Source organism: Apteryx mantelli, chromosome 5 (genome assembly GCF_036417845.1).
Source record: "Apteryx mantelli isolate bAptMan1 chromosome 5, bAptMan1.hap1, whole genome shotgun sequence".
Classification (NCBI taxonomy): Eukaryota; Metazoa; Chordata; class Aves; order Apterygiformes; family Apterygidae; genus Apteryx; species Apteryx mantelli.
The window spans coordinates 45,633,626-45,658,664 of NC_089982.1; the positions used below are offsets into that span (position 1 = coordinate 45,633,626).

General features: G+C 39.0%; 1 protein-coding gene across 1 annotated transcript in view; it reads left to right on the forward strand.

Annotated features, from left to right (window-relative positions):
- GALNTL6 (polypeptide N-acetylgalactosaminyltransferase like 6) overlaps positions 1-25,039 on the forward strand; it is a 547,745-nt gene that overhangs the window by 217,860 nt on the left and 304,846 nt on the right. Inside the window, exon 3 of the mRNA XM_067297905.1 lies at positions 17,445-17,583. Coding sequence (XP_067154006.1) covers positions 17,445-17,583 — 139 coding nt within the window. The remainder of the gene's footprint in view (positions 1-17,444; positions 17,584-25,039) is intronic.

Consider the following 25,039-nt stretch of genomic DNA (forward strand, 5'->3'; position numbering starts at 1 on the left):
AGGCCCCGACCTTCACATCTTCCACCAGTCCTTCTTTGTTTGTTAGTACGAGGTCCAGCAGCACACCTCTCCTTGTTGGCTCCTCCACCACCTGTGTCAAGAAGTTGTCACCAATGCTCTGCAGGAACCTCCAGGACTGTTTGTGCCTAGCTGTGTTGTCTTTCCAGCAGATATCAGGGTGGTTGAAGTCCCCCATGAGAACCAGGGCCTGTGATTGTGAGGCTACTTCCAGCTGTCTGTAGAAGGCCTCATCGACTTCCTCTTCCTGATCAGGTGGCCTGTAGTAAACACCCACAACAGTGTCACCCCTGCTAGCCTGCCCTTTAATCCTTACCCATAAGCTCTCGACTCGCTCTTCATCCACCCCTAGGCACAGCTCAATACATTCCAGTTGCTCTCTCACATAAAGAGCAACTCCACCACCTCGCTTTCCTGGCCTGTCTTTCCTAAAAAGCACGTAGCCATCCATGACAGCACTCCAGTCATGCGAGCTATCCCACCATGTCTCTGTAATGGCAATGAGATCATGGCCCTGCGACCGCACACAGATCTCTAGTTCTTCCTGTTTGTTCCCCATGCTGCGTGCATTGGTGTACAGGCATTTCAGAGAGGTGATTGAGTACGCAGGTTTCCCAGGAGTGATACAAGAGGATCCTTCATAGTCATGTCCTGTGCGTGCTTTCCTGGTTGCATTCACCTGCTGGGGACATCCCGACTTGAGCTGTGTTTTGCTGACTACCCTGTCACTATAACTCTCCCCTTCCCCCATCTTTCCTAGTTTAAAGCCCTCCTTACTAGGTTGGCCAACCTGTTGTCAAAGACACGCGTGCCCTGCTTAGGGAGGCGGATCCCATCTCTCCCCAGCAGTTGTCGATCTTCAGACAGGGTCCCATGGTCGTAGAAACCTAAATCCTGTTGCCAACACCAGCGGCGCAGCCTGTTGTTAACTTGGAAAATCCGTCTCCTCCTTCTCCCATCCATCCCCCTCACTGGCAGGATTGAGGAGAAGATGACTTGGGCTCCCAGACCCTTGACCACCATCCCCAGAGCTCTGAAATCCTGCTTGATGGTTTCCAGTTTGCCCTTGGTATCATTAGTGCCCACATGGAAGAGCAGCAGAGGGTAATAGTCTGAAGCATGGACAAGCCTTGGCCGTCTTTGTATGCCATCTCGTATTTGAGTCCTTGGCAGGCAACAAACCCCTCTAGACAAGAGGTCAGGTCAGCAGATAGGTGCCTCTGTCCCCTGCAGCAGACAGTCACCCACAACAATCACCTGCCGCTTTTTCCGGGTGTTCCCGTATGGCACTGGGTCTGTCAACCCAGTTGCTTCCCTTGAAGCCATGCCCATCTCCTTCTCACCCTGGAGGGCACTAAACCTGTTCTTCAAATACAAGTCTTCAGGAGGAGTAGGAGCCTTTCTTCTCCTATGAGAAGGGACCAGTTTCCAGCTCTGTTCCCTGGTCTTATTTTACTTTGTTTTGAGGATAATTATAGTATCTTTGAATTGTTGAGGGCATTGTCTGTTTATTTATTTAACTAGATAATTAAGTGGATACTCAGCTTCAGTGTCATATTAAACTAATTTTTATCTGGGAACTATAGCAATGTATTTTATATTGCTATAGATCCCCATGGTCCTGAATAAGCAATAAAATACATAGGTACTACCTGAGGAATTTATCTTCATAACCCTGAATTTGCAAACTGCTTGCTTACAAATACTCTCCTTGACATTACAGAAGGAAGAAGGAAGGCCTTGTTACTGAATCACTGTTAGGAATCAGCTGTTCCTGGATCTGCCTCAAACTTTAGCTGTGAACTTTTAACATTTCTGTATGTAAGAATGGATATCTTTTTTTTTCTTTCTTTCTTTTTTCTTTTTTCCCCCTCATGGTTGAAGTCTTACAGGCTAAATCTAAATTTGCTGTAAGCTGTGACATCTCATGCATTGTTTCTTCATAGCATACACACCATGGAGTAGTGCTTTTAGTGCAATGGTGACTACACTTTCACACTGTGGAGTAATGCAGAGCTAAATTCCTTTTAAAAAAACTATTTAATTTTCTTTGTGCAGCAGCCACTATACCAGCTTCTAGAGCTAGTTTAGGCTTAAATCATGAAAAACACAAAATACAAAAATTGAAGAACTCGGAGTAATAGATTTGTTGCACTGCACATCCTGATTATTTTCCTGTGATTAAATGACGCACTTACAACACATCTTAGAAGAAAAAGTGGGGATGGGGGATGGTGTCATGTTAATTACAGCTGTTAGTACCTAACATTTTGTATTTCTGGGCTTCTTAAAACTGTATTTTTGCATTAAGTTAGTGGAGCTGTTTAGTTCCTGTATGTACCATGTCAGTTCAGTTTGAACTTTTGCAAGAGATCAACTTAGACATGTATTTTAATTTTAGTAGACCAGCTGGTACTAGCGACTATTAGAATGCTATTCTTGAGACAGCTTGCAAGAATTCATTTATTTAAACACTGAAACAAACACCTTATCACTGTTAGAATTTCTTCAGATAATCTGGTTACACAGTGGATCCATTTTTTTTCCCTTGCAGATCATTCAGTTACTAAAGCAAATTGTGAATCCTTTTTTATGGTTGAGATGAGTTCTGTTTCCCATATGGTTGCTCATTCAGTGTTTACAAAGTCTGGTCCTGATTAATGGTCTACTGCCAATCTGTTCTAATGTTAAATGAAAAAAGCATTCCAGTGACTGTGGCATTTGGTGATAAGTAGTTAGACTAAATAGAAGATGTACTGTGCATCCCTTGGCTACAGAGTTATGATTAGATTCAGCTCAGCCTGCAGAGTGCTACTGAGGATATTGCTGCTCTGCTGTAGTGATAGAGCAACTCATATCAAAACAGCATGTTTTGCTGCTTATCTTGCATTGTACACTGCAGCATTCTGAATACACTGGACATACCAAATAGCATATTTTTTTAATCTAGAGTTAATAAAGTGAGAAAATGGCTAGAATGGGTCCTTTACATTTTCAAGTCATTGTAGTACTTGCAGCAAGCGTTCCAAGTCATAGATTTTAAGAAAATATTCTTACTTTTGTGAAGTGTTTGTTCAAGCCTTCAGACAACATACTTTTCACAGTTCATATGCCTTCATCCTTGTACTGAACTGCAACAATGCAACTACTTTAAAATACATCATAAGGTTAACCAGTCTCTGCTCACACACACGCACGCACGCACTACTTTTGCTCTGCAATGCCTGCTTTGGAAATTCATAAGCTGCATTCCTAATGCCTCAAATGAACAGGTATGCTTGTTGGCAACTGAGCTGTCATGAAAACTTCTTTCACCTCAACTGTTTGTTCCAAATAATCATCTTAAAGTCAACAAGAACAACTTGGTTCCAAAGGGATGAGACTCTCTGATGTTGCCTACATGCTGGATGTACTGGATCCTATGTACATCAATTGACTGATAGATTAAAAAGGCGAAACTTTGATCTGACCTTCTGTAAAGCATAGGCAAAATAAGACTTGAGAATTAATTATTGATTGAGAAAGTGTACATGTTCAAGATAAAGCTCACTGTCTTGATTTGAAAGAACAATAATAAAATGAGTAATATAAAAGCTATCATAACCAGAGATGGATTGTTCCAGTTGTTAGCTGTACCATGTACCTTTTTGGCTAGACACAAGTGCCAGCAACAAGGGCCAGGCTGAAATTTAAAATGGTTGCTAGTAAAATGCATAGATACCTGGGAGAATTAAGCTCATGAGCACTGAGCTAATTTTTGATTCTTGCAAATAAGTTCACTCAGCAAACAAGGAACTAGCCATTATAGGTGAGTTTGTTTATCTTTAATAAAATATTAAGTATAATAATTATTTTGCAGTCCTCTTTGGCAAGGTAACAACTAGGCCAGCTGATTGTTCTCCACTCCTGCAGCAAAACCTCACTTACTGTTTGGAGTTGTTAAATCCTGCTATATAACAAGACCCAATTCAAGTAGCCAGTGCTTTTGTGGTGTGAGCTGGAGCTTCTTCCACTCTGCAGGTCATGGCTCTTTCTTGCTCCACTTGCTACTCAGCCTCATTGTTCTGCATGCCAGTGTTCCTGCCTTCCTCATCTACTAGCTGCCCTACCTAACCACTGTGTTTTTTGGTAGTAGTTTCTGTTGCTTCAGCTCTTAGAGTATATGAAGCACTAAGCACTAACATGTCCTTAGTGTATAGAAGAGACTCTTAATTAGCTTCTGCCACTTCATGGACTCTTTAAAAGCACCTGCCATTTTTTTTCTTGTGTTTTGAGGCAGAAATTATTATCTTAGATTAGCATGACCACTCACCCCAGGACTATTTAGCCTATGGAAATCTGGAAATTTTGTCTAATGCAATTAGAAAGTTCTGTTTTGTTATTTTATTTTCCACCTTGATTTGCATTTCTTTGAACAAAAGTGCTTCTCAAACATGACAAAACCATATATGCAAACTCTGCACATTTCAGAGGTTCCCATTCATTCCTCTCATATATCTCCTCTTCTCCCCCTGAAATACTCTTTCTAGTTCCTATCCAATATGGTATTTCTTTCTGTTGAGTAAATGAGGAGTGTATCACTACTAGAAGTATATTTATCTCATCTCTGTGTTAGCAAAATGTTCCTTTCATTCTTAATCTCATGGGAATGACAATCAGACAGTAATGCTCTAAAGATGAAAGTATAGTAGTAAGGTGTGAATGACCCTTTTAAAATTTTTAAGAAGCTTATTCATCATCTGCTTTTTTTGTTTTTGTTTGGGGGATTTTTTTTGTTCTAGATGTGAATGGGTAGTCTAATAACAAAATTTAATTTACTTCTTCCAAAGTATGCTATTTGTAGAAAGCCATTCCTGAAGAGAGAGGCAATTTAGTTCATATTTCTCCTGCTGACTGTCATGTACTGTAGTAGCAACCCTGAAAGGACAGAGCCTCACATTCATTCCTAATAGCTTTTCTATATCACTATCAGAAGCACTTGTGTGAACTACTGAGGGCTCTACACAGTCCTTGAAAAGAAATTCTGTGTATGCTATTGGTATCTGAAGCACAATCAAATAGTGGGAAATTGAATACTTTTTGCCAGAAAACTAGAGTGAATTTTATATTGTTTGCATTTTCTGCAGTGGTTTGATACTGAAACAGTAATAAATTTTTATTATATATTTATAAACTATTTATTCTCATTTAAAAATGTATTGTTCTGGGTTTACTTGACAGAGTTTTTATTTTTCTCAGTTGTGTAAGATTTGATTCCAGCTGTGTCTATAGTGCTAAGGAACAACCTTTTATATTCCCCCAGACCTTGACTATTATGTGATAGATAATTAAAAATACTGTAAATCTTACTGCTATGGCTTTCCAAGCTGTTAGTAGGTAGAGTAGCAAAAGTAAAAATAATAGGCCTTTTTGATCCCAATTTCAATGAACTAAAATCAATAAAACTGCTTGCCTGTAAATTAGGCTTGTAAGGTTGTATAACTAGTGGGATACTCTGAGAGCTTTGGGAAAAGTAGAAGAGAATTGTGATAAATATATTTCAGTTTCTACTGAAGTCAATATATTTGAGTTTCTATGAGTCTTGCTGACTTTGAGGAAAAATATAATTCTAGCAATTTATCCCCAATCCTCCTCATGTTTCTCTTAGAGATCATAGAAATTTAAGACTGATCAACTTCCCTAGATAACCAAAGTTGCATAGATCATGTTGCATAGACACATTATGGCAGGAGGCCTTGTGTGTCCCTGTCTTGACTGTTCATGGCCTCCACAGCTCCTTGGATAACCTATTCCGTCATTTCACTACTCTTAGAGCTAGAAAAATTTTATTTTCTAACAGAAAAGCCATAACATACATACACATGTGTGTATGTCTGTGTATGTGTATACATTTTTATATATCTATATTATATATATATATAGTGTGTGTGTGTTTGTATGTATTTTTTTCTTCCTGGGTAGTCCTGCTTGAGATAAAGGTAATTACCTGTGCAGTTTTGAGTTGTCACTCTATAGCAAGTCAGTAAAGTACCCTCCATCACGCATTTCTTGACCTAAAATCTACACACTTTTTTTAGTGAAAATGAATATAAATATGCAAAACCACAAAAGGCATTTGTTCAAAGCAAGCAATATCTTCCCTAGCATGAAAGGACAAAGTGATTTGATAAAAATAACTTGCTTTCTCCCAAGTCTGTAGTAGTCCTTGTCTTGACTCTTGAACTAATTTTATGTGGATAAAAAATATTCATTCCCATATCTTCTGAAGGTTTCAAAATACATCAGGGTTCTGTTTTTTTCATTGCTATTTTGTGCAAAATAAGTGAGTACTGGCTATTTTACAAATAAAATCTATGGAATACGTACATACAAATGTCAGTCAAATTAAATAAGAGTACTATTAACCCCATGACCTGAAGAGCTGCACACAGAGATGAGAACCCATAAATCTTATTCATCTCAATTTCTTTCCTGATATCTATATTTTAAAGTATTTTGCTGTGTTTTTTTGGGGGGTATGCAGGAAGGGGTGAGGGGCAAGAGACATTCCACTAGTTGTTTAGCTTTTTCAACCTTTCTCAAAGCAGAAGATGCCGTTTCTCTTAGTAGAAAAGTTGACTTTTAACTGTTGTAGGGCCCTAGAAGGAAGGGGGGTCCAAGAGAGCTGGTTAATATTCAAACATCACTTCCTCCAGGCTCAAGAGCGGTGCATCCCTATGAGTAGGAAGTCAAGCAAAGGAGGCAGGAGACCTGCATGGATGAGCAAGGAGCTCCTGGCAAAACTCAACCAGAAGAAGGAAGTATACAGAAAGTGGAAAGGGGGACAGGCCACTTGGGAGGAATATAGCAACGTTGTCAGAGTATGCAGGGATGCGACGAGGAAGGCTAAGGCCCGTTTGGAATTAAATCTGGCTAGAGATGTCAAGGACAACAAGAAGGGCTTCTTCAAATACATCAGTAGCAAGAGGAAGACTAGGGAAAATGTGGGGCCTTTGCTGAATGGGGTGGGTGCCCTGGTGACAAAGGATGCAGAGAAGGCAGAGTTACTGAATGCCGCCTTTGCTTCAGTCTTTACTGCTCAGGCCAGCCCTCAGGAACCCCAGACCCTGGAGGCAAGAGAGAAAGTCTGGAGAGAGGAAGACTTTCCCTTGGTGGAGGAGGAGTGGGTTAGAGAGCATTTAAGCAAACTTGACACCCACAAATCCATGGGCCCGGATGGGATGCACCCACGAGTGCTGAGGGAGCTGGCGGATGTCATTGCTAAGCCACTCTCCATCATCTTTGAAAGGTCATGGAGGACAGGAGAGGTGCCTGAGGACTGGAAGAAAGCCAGTGTCACGCCAGTCTTCAAAAAGGGCAAGAAGGAGGACCCAGGGAACTACAGGCCAGTCAGCCTCACCTGCATCCCTGGAAAGGTGATGGAGCAGCTCATCCTGGAGGCCATCTCCAAGCATGTGGAGGACAAGAAGGTGATCAGGAGTAGTCAGCATGGCTTCACCAAGGGGAAATCATGCTTAACCAATCTGATAGCCTTCTATGATGGAATGCCTGGCTGGGTAGATGAGGGGAGAGCAGTGGATGCTGTCTACCTTGACTTCAGCAAGGCTTTTGATGCTGTCTCCCATGACATCCTCAAAGACAAGCTCAGGAAGTGCTGGCTAGATGAGTGGACAGTGAGGTGGATTGAGAAGTGGCTGAATGGCAGAGCTCAGAGGGTTGTGATCAGCAGCGCAGAGTCTGTTTGGAGGCCTGTAGCTAGCGGTGTCCCCCAGGGGTCAGTCCTGGGTCCAGTCTTGTTCAACTTCTTCATCAGTGACCTGGATGAAGGGACAGAGTGCACCCTCAGCAAGTTTGCTGATGATACAAAACTGGGAGGAGTGGCGGAGTGGCGGATACGCCAGAGGGCTGTGCTGCCATTCAGAGAGACCTGGACAGGCTGGAGAGCTGAGCAGAGAGGAACCTCATGAAGTTCAACCAAGGCAAGTGCAGGGTCCTGCACCTGGGGAGGAATAACCCCATGCACCAGTACAGGATGGGCGTTGACCTGCTGGAAAGCAGCTCTGCGGAGAAGGACCTGGGAGTGCTGGTGGACACCAAGTTAAGCATGAGGCAGCAATGTGCCCTTGTGGCCAAGAAGGCCAATGGTATCCTGGGGTGCATCAGGAAGGGTGTTGCCAGCAGGTCGAGGGAGGTGATTCTCCCCCTCTACTCAGCCCTGGGGAGGCCCCATCTGGAGTACTGCGTCCAGTTCTGGGCTCCCCAGTACAAGAGAGACGTGGCACTACTGGAGCAAGTCGAGCGAAGGGCTACAAAGATGATTAGGGGACTGGAGCATCTCTCTTATGAGGAAAGGCTGAGAGAGCTTCGCCTGTTTAGCTTGGAGAAGAGAAGGCTGAGAGGAGATCTTATCAATGCAGACAAATATCTAAAGGGAGGGTGTCAAGAGGATGGGGCCAGACTCCCTTCAGTGGTGCCCAGCGACAGAACAAGAGACAACGGGCACAAACTGAAACACAGGAAGTCCCCTCTGAACATGAGGAGAAACTTCTTCACTGTGAGGGTGACAGAGTACTGGAAGAGGTTGCCCAGAGAGGTTGTGGAGTCTCCTTCTCTGGAGATATACAAAACCCGCCTGGATGCAATCCTGTGCAATGTGCTCTAGGTGACCCTGCTTGAGCAGGGGGGTTGAACTAGATGATCTCCAGAGGTCCCTTCCAACCTCAGCGATTCTGTGTCTGTGTCTGTGTCTGTTTATAAGTTGCCTTTCCAAAGCCTCTTCCAGAAACTACCCATTAAAATACCATTTGAATTTTGAGATGCTGAGGAGAAATTTGATTCTGTAAGTGGAACAACAGACTGGCACAGTTATTTTCTGGACTCCTTCTTTCCTAGAAACATACTTTTCATATAGAGGAAAAAAGCAAAGAAGGTGCTGTACGTTTTCATGGTATAATGCAGAGTATGCTTGAAATCATAGTGAGCTGCATGAATTAGCTGTGGATGACTTGGAACTGAATCTGCTGGAGAAGCTTGGAACAAGGGCCCTTTACCAGTTTTGAACACTGAAGAAGTGGTAAACTAAAATAAATGGTTTTCCCTGGGTAGTTGTTAGTAATATATATCCAGAGAATTTATTTCCTTTCATGCTTTCTGAGGCTGTAATAGTCCTCCTAGTGATCTCTAGTTTGGAAAAGTGGTAGAATAAAACTTAAAGGGTTAAGCTTTTGGTGATTTCTCCCCTCCCCAACCTCTCCATTTTCATAGTTCTCCATTGATTCCTGTTTCATTTTATTTTTCCCGAGTTCCGTATCAGCGATGTTCAGGCAATTCACTCTTTGGGTAATACGATCCATTCAGTTTCTTTTCCTGGAGAATATCCTTTAGCCAGTTAGAATACTCATTCTTTAGTTTAACTTCTATAGAGACAAATCTGTTAGTCCCAGCTTCTGAACAGAATTGAGTATGTAATGTAGAAAGGTACTATTGTGGAAGCATAGTTCTTTTTGAAGAAGTTACTGTGGCAGTTTTTTGAAATCTGAAGTCTCTCATTGCCTTAATTCTCTGATTTGAAGGAAGTCTGATTTGTAAGAAGGAATAATCTCTCACTTGACTGATTGATATGGTTGGAAAAAGTCATACAACACCCAAACTTTTCTTCAAGTCTGAAACATCAAGTCAGGTTCTAAAGTGAGTCAGGCTTTGGTGCAGAATTACCCATTGAGAACAGTTTGAATTCGTTTCCTGAAGAAATAGATTATCTGCATTGAGATTTTTGATCATCCTCATTCAAGACCTGCTGTCTAGTATACATAGAAGTTACACTTAGAAAATAGCAGATTTTATACAACCCCTCCCATCCTGTAGGATGTCCAAGCCCCCAACATGGTCAGGAGGGCACAAAGAATAACTGTTTACTCTCATTCAACTTTTTCCTGATTGTTTTTCACAATATTCTACTATTGCAAACTCTTATCCCCAGGCAGGATTAGAACTCTGTTGGGTAGGGGTACTCCAGGGAGAGCTGATCCATTTACTGTCAGTAATGAAGAAAATTGATATAACCCAGCTAAATTCACTTTATTGAGTATTCGCAGCATTCTTTGACTCTGTGACAATATAAAAATTCATTCTGTAGTTAATCATATAGGGCTGCTCAATTTCAAATTACGCAGGCATGATGTAGGTTATGCCATTGTATCATTTTAAAAGGTGGCAGCAATCACATTTGCAGCTGCGGACACCCCTGTGTAGGTTATCCTTTCATGATTTTCAGCTTGCCTCCTCCATTCTGTCTTAGACTTGTTTAACTTTCTTTAGCAGACAGCTGTCAGCAATAATATATCCTCTATATTATGTGTGGCACAATTTAAGTACAGAGGGAAATCCCTGTGTTCAGCCATTCACTGATGAGATCTTAATCTCCTTGACAGCCCAAATTATTTCCTTCATTCTTATATCCAGAATAGTAACTTTTATTTTCACTGGATAAATTTTACTCAGATTAATTATAACTAATTTCACTTAACTCTACCATGTATTTTATATAATTTTTGTGTTTGCGGATAACATTATAAATTTGCCAGGTCCCTCATGTCTGAGACATTTATGGAATCTTTTGACTCTGAAAGCAAAAGTAAAAGCTGTCATGTCTCTTCCAAAGTTTTTGCAGTGATTCCATGTGCCCTATCTACTATATCATCTTCTTATTTTTTAACTAAAACCAGTTGAAGGCAGGGGTCAAAAAACAAAACAAAATTTTTTCCTCTTACACTTACTGTATTACAGTTTATTCATTAATATTCTCACCTTGGTGCAGTGATTGTGCATGATTAATATGTCTTTGTAAGCCTCATGTTGCACAGATTTCCATGTCACTGACGTAATAACCAGATACAATAGGACTCAAATGCAGGGATTTAAAAAGTGGAAAGAAAAGGACAGAACAGAACTTGGTTTTCAAGGGGAGGCTAACAAGGAATGAGTATGATTTGGAGACGGAAGGCCATGTCAGCTGAACAAGGCTCGTAGGTGTCTGCCCTAGCAGCCTGAGATTTAATTTGTGAATAGGAGAAGAACTCCACTAAGTGGAGATACTGTAGGAGAAGCTGAGATATTTCGTGTCAATAAAGAAATCCTACTTCGTGCATTTATCGAATCACTTCTCTATTCAAACTAATTTAACCACTTGATTAACAGAAGATGTTCCCCGGCCCCTGAGGATGGTGAGGATGAATGATACAGAAAAGCCTTTGAATTAAGGAAGAAAATTATTTTGTTAGCCCTCAAATGGGACTCTACTTTTCAAAAAAGTAGAATATGGTGGCAGTCTGAATTGATAATGGACAATCTGTTATACTTATTAATCAAAATAATATGAAAACCATCTCCATAGCACAAAATGACAAACTTGCATACAGCTGTGCTGTTGAAGTGCATATTTAAACAGAATTTTGCCCTTTTTTTTAATGCAGATTCCTTTTCTAAAGTCAAAATAAAGAAGATGCATTAGGGAAATTCAGAGATGATGTGAAATATGCTTTGAATACAAAGATTGCTTTGAACATGGTTTTTGCTTTCTGACTTCCCTAGGCCAATCACACACTGACTTCCATATCAGGGAACATGAAAGACTATTGTGTAGAACTTTATCTGATAAGAAGTTGGAAGATTGTGTCTAATTTGGAGGATGTCTTTATTCAACCTGTGATCTTTATTTCCCTTTTTACTCCCTACTTTTGAGGGGTTGGGGGAAGTTGGTATGTGGCTGCATTCATTTTGGATTTGTGTTCCTCTGACTACACTTGCTAAGAAATTAAATTACTGTCCCCCACAGGACTTCAGCTTTATATTGAAATAATGCTTTAGTATAAAACTACTTAGTTGTTCTCCCTATGAGAACTTTTGTAAGACAAAATGGGGCTCTGAGTTTGTGTGATGTGTGCAGATGCATTGTACTAGATTCTGAATAGAATATTTTAGGGGTATTGAACACACGCAACGTTAGATAGATTTTTAAAAATAGCAGAATTATCTCATCCTAAATAGTAGGATGCCCTGTAAGTAAGAATACTTATTTTGAAGTTCATGTATTAAAATAAAACCCCTTTATTTAGTAAAGCATTTAACACATGGAGAATTCTCATTCCCTGTCACCGTTATGTTAGGTCATGCTTAAATTAAATGGTGTGCTTAAATATTTTCATGAATTATAGCCTTGGATTGGTGTGGCTATGAAGTCTTACCTGAGTGAACTGACAGCAGTCAGTATAAACGGTAAAGAAGTCAAATTTGTACACAGTTCTTCCCTATAGAAAGTGACTGGATTATGTTCACTAGTCATTCAGTTTCCACTACCGTATACGTAGAGAAGTCAAGCAATTGCTTGACCTCTCTTATCTTATATGTCAAAACCAATGTTTTCTGCCATGCCTATTGAAATATAAATAATGTCTGGGGAGAGGTGAGGGGAGGAGGGAAGAAGCTGTAGTAATGTGTTTTCTTGATCATTATAATTTTATCCAGCAGAGTCCCCTATCCATTGCATGCAGAAGTAGTGCAGAACTCTCCCACTGCATGTTTGACTTGATTTACAGCTGATATATTCTGCCAACCCTAGCTCTGTTCTCTTTATAATTATTGTACCTGGCAATCTTACCAAGGTGGCTGATCCAGAGCTGTTTTTCTGCTGTTATGCATTTGTACTGAATATACAGGGTTGTTTTTTTTGTCTCACCCTAATCCTCTTCCCTTCATGTCACTGCTGAACAAAAAAGCCTGTTCTTCTTCTGCTGTATCTGTGTTCATCATAAGCTGAAGATGCTTTAATTCAGGTGTTCCTAATCTATCAGTTATCACAAGCTGTCAAGAATAAGAGTTAAATCCTTCAGGGTGTATATAGTTTCCTGGGGCATAGTAATGCCCTTGAGTAGGGCTAAAAGCCCTGTAGCACATCTGATACTCTGGCCAAGCCAGTACTTTCTCTGATTCTCTGTAGTATGCTGTCCTTGCCATTTTTTATCTTAAAGCCTGCAGAGAGGTATTTTGAGATAGTATCTTAAAACACTTACAATAGCATAATACAAACCACAGCAGAGATGTCTACTCCAAAACTATCGTTTTAAGGAAAAAAAAGAAAAAATGGCATATTTTCAAAATGTTGCTTACAAAGGATACTGAGTTAAAAATCAAAACGTAAGTGTAATAACTCTCTGGTCGCAAAAGTTAGAGAGCACTGTATGAATTAAATGGTGCTGTTAGAGTTTTTTTGTTTTGTTTTTTTTCTTTTAATCCCATGCAATGGAGCATTCTGATGGACTGGGGGGGTTGAATATGTACGTTGTTCTGTTCTGAGGGGGCATTCTTCCCTCCTCCCCCACCCCACCCCAAAAAATCAAAATCCATATCACTGAACGAAAAGTTCTGATTGCCCTTAGTTTTGGGGGTTATTTATGCCGCAGTTGTAAAACAGCTTCAAAGAAAGTTAGTATCCAGTCTTAGTGTTGGACTGATCTTACCTGTCACATTTGGGTCAAACCCTGCTTTTAAACACATAGGCAAAAAGTCCCCTGTCAGGCTTTTTTACTCTCTCTGTTCCCTACAATATCTTATAGCCCTGATGCCCTGTCTGAACTGCAATTTTGCCTCCAGACAGAACATCCAGTACAGGAGGGCTTGTACTTCTCTGATGACAGGGTTAAGGTAACCCTTTTGGTTGGTATAGGGCCAGTAAGCCTCTTCGTGCTCTTTTTCAGCGGAGTGTTGCTATTGCAGAGAGATCCATTGTGAAGTTTCCATTTGTCACTCTGGGGCTGTAGGAGGACTTTTGAATATTCCAGCTCCAAACCAGCGTGCACTGAAGGCAGTTTTCTTTAATAATCTAGGAGGGTAAGTCAGTAATAGGAGAAGAAACTTAACGTGCTCATGGTAATTTGTAAAGGTGAGGAGACTCAAACATGGCAACTTTCTGTTAAAACAGAACCCTTCAGGCCTACAGATTCTCAAAAAGTTGTACTTCACTGTTTTAATACTCAGTTTCTAAGCTCTCTATTTCTCTCCCTTCAAGGTTGCTCATAAACAATTGCCTGGTTTTACCTGAGCTCTCTTAGAGAAATCAGCCAACTCCTTTCCACCTGGATGCGATAGGTGAGGACCTGATCCCTAGCTAAGCAGGAGCAGCTGCAGAGTGAAAGAGTAAGCAAGCAAGCTGTGAGAAAGACTTAGTGGATTCTTAGAAGCCCACAAGCCTGTGTTGATGTTGTTAGTGTGGATTTTACTATATTGTCAGGAGACATGCTTCACAACTTCTAGTGCACCTCATGAACCAAGTTACTGTATCTGTGCAAAAGCAATTTATATACTGCAATTTGTCAAACAGTTCTGGACCATGATACGGGAAAGTTCTGTCTGTTCCTGAGTTGCTCTAGGAAAAAAACCTTGCTATCCAAATCTTTATTTTGGCTTATGTACAGTAATAGTGCTCCATACTAATGAGGAAATGTGGATTCTAACTCTGAAAGTGTTTATGCTAAAAGTACTTGTCTTCAGGTTTTTTTAGTAGAGGAGAACATGAAGAAACTGATGCACTGTAAAAAATACTCATTTTCTGAACACAATAATAGACTCCTTCAATAAAAACAACAACAAAAAACTTTCCTGAAACAGAGTGAAAGGCAGGAATATACAGAGACTTGTATCATAAAAAGCATGTAGGAGCAATAGCCTGACTTACCATGGGTCATGGAATTTTCATTATACTAGTAACTACCTGGATAAATCTTATTATAAGCAAATTAAAATGGTTACTTTTGGACTACTTGAATAGAATATGTGCTGAAACAGAGGGGCTGAAATTTCTATGATGTCTTGGGGGTTGAGTTTATTAGCTTATTGTATTATGAAACAGATTTGATATAAATGCACTTTTGTATTTTGAGTAGTACTCTGAATCATCAGCTGCTCTTTTATTGTAATGGTTCCTCCCCATATTTAGTATGAAATTCATAAGGATTCATATAGAATCAGAGTCTCAGCTTTCATGTTATGTTAGCTTTAGAATCTAGTAAATGCATTTCAGGCATGTTTTAAAATACAAATGACAAGATAGTTGTTAGTAATGAAATAGCATAAGTAAATAATACTTCATAATACAAACTAATTTTTTTCCCATGTAAGTAGTGTTAAATATTTTCATTTGAACTTAAAACAGTTTTAATTATAAGTACAAAATTTTGGGTTAAAATTAAATATTTTGTCTGAAAAAAAACTTCTAAAGCTGAGTGACTACAGCATCTTCAATTGCATATTCTATGTTTTTAATATATTTATGTGTGCAATGTGACCTACTTAGAGCATTAACAGAGGCTTGTGGGCACTACTGGGTGTTTTTCCCCAGCTTTCCTCCTCCTTCCCTCTTGCAGCTGTTCCTGATGAGCTGGGGATCAGGTGGCTTACTTATTAGATCTAGGTGGGAAGCTGTCTTTAAAAGAGCTTAGGTAAAAGGAGGCATTTTCTTATGACTGGTCATGGAGGGAGAGGAACAGAGAGGTTAAAAGCTGATTGTTTAGGTGTAGAGGAAGGTGTAACCTCTGGAGAACCTGAGTAGGCATACAAGGCTTAGTAGCTCTCAGAAGTTCATCTCCTGCAAGAATGAGGAGGAGAAAAATAGTTGAGGAGAAGTGGAAATTTTTATGTTTTGACTTTCTTTGGAGTGTTGTTGTTTGTTCTCTGCTCCGAGACTGGAAGAGATAGAGGTACAGTTGCCGGAGGTAGGTATTAAGCAAGTGAAGTGACTGACAATGAGAAGTAGCTCAGGAATGAAAAACCAGAATGAAAAGACTGTGCTTTGCCAGGGAACAAAACAGATGATTTCTTTGGGGAACTGGAGTAGCTGGTTTCTGAAACCAAATCAGCAGTCAGAAGCGCCAAGTGCATCTGGCTAGGCCCCTGGAGCATCAGGTATTTAAGGAGCCTGGAGCAAAACATTTGGTTTCATCATGATTTGTTCTGGAAAGCTGGACACCCTAAACTTCAACGCTAAAGCTGCTTTCAGAAACGCTAAATGCTGGAGAGTGCTCTGGCTGCTAAAATGCAGAGTAACTGAGTAATCAGGTCCCATGTATCAGCCAGAAGAGGTATTGCTATGACTAATTCTTTAGTTCATGATTTTGCTACTAAAGCTTGACTTTGATGCAAAAGGTCTTACTTAGCTTAATTTACAATTTGAAAGTTTAATGTATAACAAGACTTTGAGCTGAATGTGTCTCTGGAAAGAAGGAAAACTAGGTGAGTTGGGTCAATTCAAAGGGACTTCTGAGGCCTGTTTTTTTGCATCTGCTTCATATTTTTGTATTGGAAGTAATAGGATCATTATGTTGCTGATGAGATACTTCACTGTAGACCTCTTGACCAGTTGGAACACAAACAGCAAGCACAGTGTTTTTGTTCTCCCCTTCTGTGCCCAATTGTAATTTATTTAAAGCAATATAACAATGTAGTAGCATTGTACTGTGCATACAAAAAACTGCTGGTAATTAATGGCTGAACTCTTTATCCTGAAATTGGAGATTGAGATGTGTGCCTAAGTACTAAGGGGATTAGGGTTCAAATCCAGTATTCCTTGAAATTGTGTTTGAAGAGTTATTAAAGAGAAATTTAATATTGTTGTTCTCTCTATACTTAAGAGTCCAACAATGTAACTTCAATATTGTTAGTAATCTAGCTCTTTTGTGTGAAAACTTTGTAGAATTGTGGATATGGAATTGAAAATTCCATAAAACTAATAGAGGAATTCATATATCAACAGATCTTTGAGGCTTTTGAAATAAAAATGTCTTGCTTTTTTTTTATCCTTCTATTATTTAAATGTATCCTCTGTTATTTCTGAAAGAAACAAATGAAAAAGAGGTTAGCAGCACAACTGTGAAAAAGGAGTTTATAATAAAGAGTCTGAAATCAATCAAAAGCTGTTTTCCGTTATCCGCAGGAGATAATTTTACCTACCTGCCAAGTCTTACCTGAGGAAATATGACTAAAGAAAATAACTTCTGTTTGTTCCCAAAGCAGAGATGGCATTAAGTTCTGTTCTGACCTTAATCTGGGATAAGGAGTCTACCACGCACTCTGTGCCACTTGTGCATACTGGAGAGTGAACCCTCCAAAGAAAGACTTTTGAGAGGAACTCTATGCCCCTTTTACTGATATTTTTGCAGCCCCTTTTCTAAAGTCTGTGACAATGTATCCTAATAACATCTGAGCAGATCTTATTTTTTCTGTTATACATTTGTGGCTAAAGACAATGCAAGAAACTTCCTAGAGATGCTCCGGATCCAGTATACCAATTCAAGCTCAGACTGACTTTGTTATTTTTGTCTGTGTTGTCTGTTCTGTACTATCAATTTGAGGCAAATAATTGTTCTGTTTCACTGTAGGGAAAGGTGAACATGGAAAGCCGTACCCGCTTACAGAGGAAGACCATGATGATTCTGCTTACAGGGAAAATGGCTTCAACATATTTGTTAGCAACAATATAGCACTGGAGCGATCCCTGCCAGACATCCGACATCCTAAGTATGTAAATTGTCTCACGGACTGTCTCACTGCAAGTTTTTATCTTTGTGTGTCTCTTAAATAACCTGTTTTTCTAGAAGGTCAAGCAGGAACCCTCATCCAACAAGAAGTGACCATATCGTTAAATGGGAAATAACAATTTTGTCACCATTGTTAAATCATTTGCCTTGTTTTTTAAGCTGGATGCTGATCTTATTAATAACATATGTTAAGACTATAGAAGGCCTTTTTAATTACAGAAGGATTTTCATTACATTGCTGGATAGAGATTTGTTAGACATGCATAAATAACGTATCATATAGTTTTTTTCAGGCTCTCATTTGATAATAGCTGCAAACCTTTAGGTTGGGAGGCAGAGTGACAAGTTACGTAATGCCATTGGCTAAACTTTTGGACCAGTATCTCTGTAGTGATTCTTTTGATTTTTTTACAGAAAAAGTAAAGCTAATCTAATTGCTGATAACTACTCTCAGTTTTTGTTACAGAAAAAATAAAGATAATCTAACTGCCGATAACTAATGGTAGTTTAGTGTTTATATAAAACAGAATGAATGGTTATGAGATACGCATGCCAAATAGAAATTAAAAATAGGCGAATGCTCTATAAATTGCGAAGAAAATATTGTTCCTTAACAGTCGCAGTATTCTAAAGGAAATGGCAAAGAAAGATTGTCTCAGGAAGTAACCACTGAGTTAAATATGATTCATGCAGTTCTTAAGTGTAACTTCCTTTCATGTTGTGTAATTTTTTGGCTCAGTTATACAAAGAGTAAACCTTTATCTGAAACAAGAAAAGGCATGTATGCCTTCCAGCTTTCAAGGTTGTTATTCATCTTCTGAGCTCTAAAGAGAGGGACGATTCTGTTTCTCTTCCTGTGTGATGTCTTTCCCTCTTTTCACTGAGTGTTATAGATGCCACTTTTTCATTATACTGTATTTGCAGTAAAATGTAAACCTTACAGTCTCTGTGTTTAACCTTTTCCTAAGTCCATTTATTTGCATGAGATCACTGATAGGCCCAGTGCTAGGAAGACTTTTATTTACATTTACTTCCTCACTTTCTCTGCTGCTTTCATGCAATAAGCTTATGGAGGAACCTCTAAGGAGGAGAAAAGGGAATTCACTTCAGGATGGTGACAAAACTAATTGTCTCCATAACTAGCTTTGAACTTTCCTTGGAACACAGTTCCCTTTGTTATATGCTGCTTCAGTTTAAGGAATCTACTCATTCCTTCACCTATATAACTTTGTTGTGTGAATTAACCATTTGCTTGAAAGTCTTCAGAGAATTGAACAGAACTTGAGAGCTTGATAGAAGTTACTGATTGGCGTGGCGGGGAGGAGAAATAGCATAGAAACTAACCCTTTTTGTTCTGTCGTATGTCGTACTTATGAAACGATGGCCTTCTCAAGGAATGAACAGTATATAAAAGTTAGCATAATCAGGTTTTAAAAAATAATCCACAGAGGAGGAATTAACCAAAAAAGCATTTAAAAAATTTGTTTTTTTGTTGGAGTTGTTTCCTATTTGCTCTAAATGCCATATTGCATTGTTTTGAGAAAACAGCTTATATATTTGTTTATATATTTATTTGCATAGCTTAGTGCATATCTTATTTTGTATAGGATTAATTCAAAAGAACTATATCTTTTTCCCCCTAAACTGTATCTTTTTAGTTTGCCTTCTGATTGACCAAATTTTACCTAGATTGCCTGAAACTGTTTATAGTAATTTACACTGGCCAAGAGCGCTTCCAGGAAATTTGAGTTTGAACATTTGTTAAGTCATGTTAAATTATATTGTTGACATAATAGATATGCTTATCAAGCATTCCTCTCTGTTGGCAAGAGTGCCACAAGCAATCGCTATATACAAAAGGAAGCTGACATGTCTATCGTCCCTTGGTGGTTTTGCCAGCATGTGGCAAATTATATCTGGCGATTTGTTTTTCCACTCATGACTGTCTGCAGACTCCATAGTGTTTCCCTGCATGTCCCCAGAAGCAATACGTTGTCTGAGGTGATGTACTGGGAAACAAGTCAGTGCTACACCAGCTCTTGCCCCCGCTGCCCCCCTTTGGGGACTTTCACCTAAGATCTTGTTTGGAAAAGCAGAATCCTCAGGCATCTGCATCACACTTGCATTCCGATTCGGCTAGATTCCTGTGATGTCCAATGAAGTCTTGTACAAGTGATGTTTAGCTGAAGTCCTCTGTGAATTGACTTGTGTCAGGTTCTTTTAGCCTTACCTGTGTTAAACAGAGTGCTTTCTTACACAAGTAGTCCATCAGTTAACTGACTGCTCAGATTCTTAATGTAAAAGGAAAACATGTTCCCATGTGCTTAATTTGCATACTAAGAAATACACTGATTAAGATGACAAAATTGGGCTTTATACTTCTAATGGTCATACTTTGAAGCAACTCCATGTGCTTGATCTCTTGAACTTGAAAGATGCACAGGGATCTGAGAATACTTTCTGACCTATTGTCAGAAACAAACCTCTCTCTCAGCTGCTGTATCTTTAATGTGATCTAGGGCAGTCTCACTCAGAAATTTTAACTGCCTTTCATCTTAGGAATGTATCCTCTCTTTGGCTACTTCATATTTCACGTGTGCTTCTCATGCATCATAAGGCTGTTTTCAAAGAAAATTGTTGGAAAATTACTTAACTTCTATGGCAGAAAAAGAATATTCCCCTTACTAAATGATAGAGCAAGTAATTCAAGTGAGATATTGCAGACAAGATCTGGTTTGGTCAGCTTTTAAATATTAGCAGCGGACTTTTACTTTGTAAAACTACAGATTATAGCTGCCTTTCAGCTTTTGACTGTTGTCTTTTGCATGTGTGTGAGGATACTACTGTAATTAAGCACAGACTTTGCTTTTGTTCTTCTGTGTCTGTTTAGTGTATGCCACTTGAATAGCAGCCTGCGTATGCTATGGTGCTGAAGACTAATTTCCTGAAAATGTTGTCTAACATTCGGTTTAAAAAATCAGAGTAGTTTTCTTGCCTTTCGTAGAGAAACTTCACAAAACAAATCTTCAGACACAATAAAAACTGGGTAGTGAACCCTGTAATTCAGGCCAAAAGATACTGAAGCTGAAAGAGGAGCTGTAATAGTTCCTACATTTCTCCATCATTTCTCCCACAAAAATATTTTATTCCTGGGTCTTGGACCAAAGAGATTTAGAGCACCACCTCTAAGTGACTAGCTTTCTGGGAAGTATGCAAAGATAGCAGATAACCATAACTTATTCTTTTTAAATCCAAATGAATATTCTCCTTCTTGGTCTCCTTAGAATTTGGGCTCAGGACTTGCAAAATACATCGGGGTAGGGAGGAGGGAGGAGAGGAAAACCAAGCAAATACTTTAATGGTTGAGTTCTGAGAAGCTCAGGTTTCCACATTTTTGTAATATTCTTGCCCTTTTCCTTTAAGTGTAATATACTGAAAGCACTTTAGAAAAATGTATTCAGACTAGTACTACTTTCCTTTTCAAGACTCTAGAATGTTTGTGCTGTAAAAATCCCTAGAGGAATGAAGCAGTTAACTTCCATTTTAAGGTTGACTTAACAGTTTCCCTGTGTCCTTAATATGTTTCTGTTGTATCCATCTAATATCTCCTGTGCTTTTTCTGTCTCCCACAGTTATTCTTGATGAAAATTTTTCTATTTCTGTGTGCTCTTTGGTGTATTGTTTCTGTACCAGTCTCATGCAAAAGTCTTCTTGCAGTGCATACTCTTTCCAAGTCACGTTAGAAAATTCCCTGCTCATCCCCCTCCCTCTGATTTTAAGTAGAGAAATGGGTTTGGCTGAATTGCTTTTGTTTATTTGCAGAAGCTGGATATGCAAAAATCAGGTCAATGCAAAGTGTACTTTGATAAGGACTGGCTTCAGCCTTTGGTTTTGTATTGAAATTCTAATGCAACAAGTTTATTTGGCAGGTTGTGTCTATCTTCTGCCCTGGTTTACAGCAGTAGATTAGGGAGATTTTAGACCTTTATTTTTAAGGAGCACTTTTGCAAAGGCATCTCTGATAAGAAATATGCCTCTTGCCTCGGAATGCCTGGTGAGTTGCAGGAGATAAATAATGTCTTCATCCTGCCATAGCACTTAGAACAATAGTTCTAGGTCCGTTGTTCAGAGTGTAGGGAAGCGGGGTGGTTTTCTTCATCCAAATGAAAATCTGGAACAGGAATTATGATCTCAGTTCATTGGGATTTCAGGACTGAATTGGCAAAAGCAAGAGATTTGGTCACCTAAAGTTGTAAACAACATTGACTTGTGGGTAATATTTAGAGTTGGCAATGGAATAACTATCTAAAAGTTAAAACTTCTATAGCAATATTAAAAATACTTTAGAACCCACTAGAATGTGGGTAACTTCCCTGCCCCCCTCCCCCCCCAAGGCTGCTTTCTCCAGTTTGGAGTGCAACTAACCTCCTAGAGCTAGGAAATAATCAGCATTGTTTTCTATAAGGAAGGAAGAAATGTTACTTACCCTATTATAAGTATTCAATGTAACAGTTACCATTAATTTTTAGCTTCTCAACATTCTTAAATGTTCTGCCATTTAATACCAGTTTTATTTGAATAAACAAAAACTGAATCTCATTCACACTCTGAATAATGTCAAAATGTGATTTTTTTTTTTTCTTTTTTTTCTGAGGCTCAGGAGAGCAATTGCAATCATCCAGTCTGAACTGTTAATATAAATTTTGTGGCATTTCCCATTTCAAATCCCTAATTCCTTGTAAACTAGAGCATCCAATTTTTTTAGCTGTTCCTCCTGAAATCAAAGAATTCAAGCTAATTTTTGATAGTGTGCAAGCATTATCATTCAAAACCTTCCCTATTTTTGGTGTATTTGTATAGCTTGATTTCTAGGACAGGCCTCCTTCTATCTACAGCTTGCTTATTTTTGAGGTTATTTTTTAGCACAGATGTGCAAATCTTTGTTGGCTTGCCCAAATAGTCTTTTATTACCAGAAATCCTTTCCTTTTTTAGATTCCCATAGGTACAGCATCTTGTACTGAAAATCTTCATGTTCGTACGTTAAGGATGCCCAACTTGATTTTTGTGACATCTGTTTTTAGTGTGTATGGTCTGGTGCCAATGTTTGAGTGTTGGCTGCTGGTCTTGCTATTGCTGTATGAGGTGGTGGTACTTCACTGTGATTCCCAGCAGCGTTGCTTTTCAGAAGTCTCAGTTACACTCATTGTTCGTAGCTATTGAGTATTGCACAGGGCTATGAAGAAATGTGTTCTCATGTTCAAAGAAATACAGGTGTTTAAGAGTCCAAGGTCTTCTGTGTACTAAACACAAATGAGATTTTTTTTATAGAAATAAAGGCAGATTTCATTCTACCTAAAATTGAAACTTTCCCTCCTTATCTGTAGAAAAGTTAAGAGAATGCCTGAATAGTTCTCTTCCAAAATATTTGAATGTGATATGGGTTGCTGTCCCTTGTATTTTTGACTGGTATCCTAAGTAGCTGCTATATTTGCTGTTTGCAAGTCTTCATTGGGAGAAGAAGGTAGGAGGTAGTGGCCAATTTAAGAGTAATTAAATCTGTATTCTTTCACAGCCAACAGTAGGAAATAGCTGCCATTTTAAAAGAACATTTGTAGGAAGAAGGCATAATGTTCTGACCTCTACTAATAGGCTGTCTTTTCATTATATCCAAAACTATATCTCTTTTAGAATAATGGGAAGGAGGGAGGAAAAACCATGTGGGACAAACATAGATGGAGAATGGTAATAGAGGAAGAAGGAAAAAGTATCTCTGAGAAAAGGGGAAAATGTAAGTGGGAGAAGAAAATTGGAGCACAACATGGAGAAGGACAGTAAGGTGTGTATATATGTATACTAGCTATTTTCTGCTTTCTTGAGAATCTTCAGTGACTGCAATCAGAGTTTAAATAAGCTAGCATGTGCTGGCTCGGTCCAAATATTTCTTTTGTTCTTGAAAATGTTGCCACTTACAAAGAACATGTGTGACGCTGACCTTTGTACGGGTTTGTGTCACTCTTGGAAGCTCTCTGCTTTTGCTAGGACACTCCCTGTCAAAAGAAGGCATGGCCTCACTGCGGGGAGCGAGAGACTACAAACATCATTCTTCCCCCTACTAGTGTTGCCCCATATGGTGCACACTGGCTGTCATGGTCTCCTCCCTACTAGGTGGAGATGTCTAACTATGGATGTGCAAGTAGTTGGCTAGCCTGAAGCGAACATTGCAAGTCCAGGAATTATGACCTTTGACTCTCTAAAACTTCAAGCACTTGTTTCAGATCTGATAGAGACTGCTAGCGCTTTAATCCGACAGTATGGCAGTTTGTCCTGTAATGAAATAATGCAAAGTCAGTTACTAGTTTCTGACCCCAACGAATATACTGTGGGGCTTCTTGCAAGTTTTTGGTTGCTTGGTTTTGGAACAGTTGCAGAATTACTGTTATTCCTTAACTGTGATTTAGTAAACTTTGCAGAAAACTAGATTTACTAGAGTCATGTAGGGGGGAGAGAGATACTTGAACAGTCCAAGATAAATGTTGTAGTTAAACAATCATTCAGTAGTTCCTAATCAGAATTCTGTACAAATTTCCAGTTACTGTATTTAAGACTTTTTCTTTCCATAAACTGTGACAAATGCACTGTAAGATATGCATATTGTTCTGTTCAATAATAAGTATTAATAAAAATATTATTGATAAAAATATTATTAATAATGGTGCTCTTGGAAGTAATTAGTTCTTTGTTTTGATCTTCTCTTGAATTTTGATTGGATGATAAAAGAAACTTTTAAAGCATAGAAGGTTTCATACTTAGTTCTCATTTAATTTGGCAAATCAGAACAGTCTTTATAGATAAACACTGTGTGTATATATGCATATATTCGGATTTGTCATTGAGTGGCATCTCTCTTTTCCCCCAGATATGTAGGAGGGAATGAGATCTATTACCTCTGTGTTACTGTGAATCAATATAAATAGAATAATGGTTCACAATATCATTTGGTCATTATTTTGTCCTTTCTAAGTCAAAGTTTAATCAAAATTGAAAAACTGATGCTAATCAATAAAAGCTGCTTCAGTAACCTGAAAGGTGGAAAGAAACAGGGGCTAAAGAACTGGTCAGAAGTTCCCTAGACTGAGAAAATAATTCCTTTTGGTTTTGCTTTCTAGTCCCCATCAAGAAAGGGTACTGACCATAGATGGAGTTTTCTGTGTAACTGTTTCCCCCTAATACTTCCAGTTTTTATGTGAAGTAATTAGATTCACTGACTTCAGGGATCAGCTTTCCAGCATGATTTTTGAAGCTGTTGAATTGCTAAGAGAGTAAGAAAGGACAGCTCTTCGTGAGTTTGGAAACGATGCTGTGCTTTTACTACAGATGGGTATTTATCTGAGAGAGAACTGAAGCATAACACTTTATAGGATCAATCCAATACTAG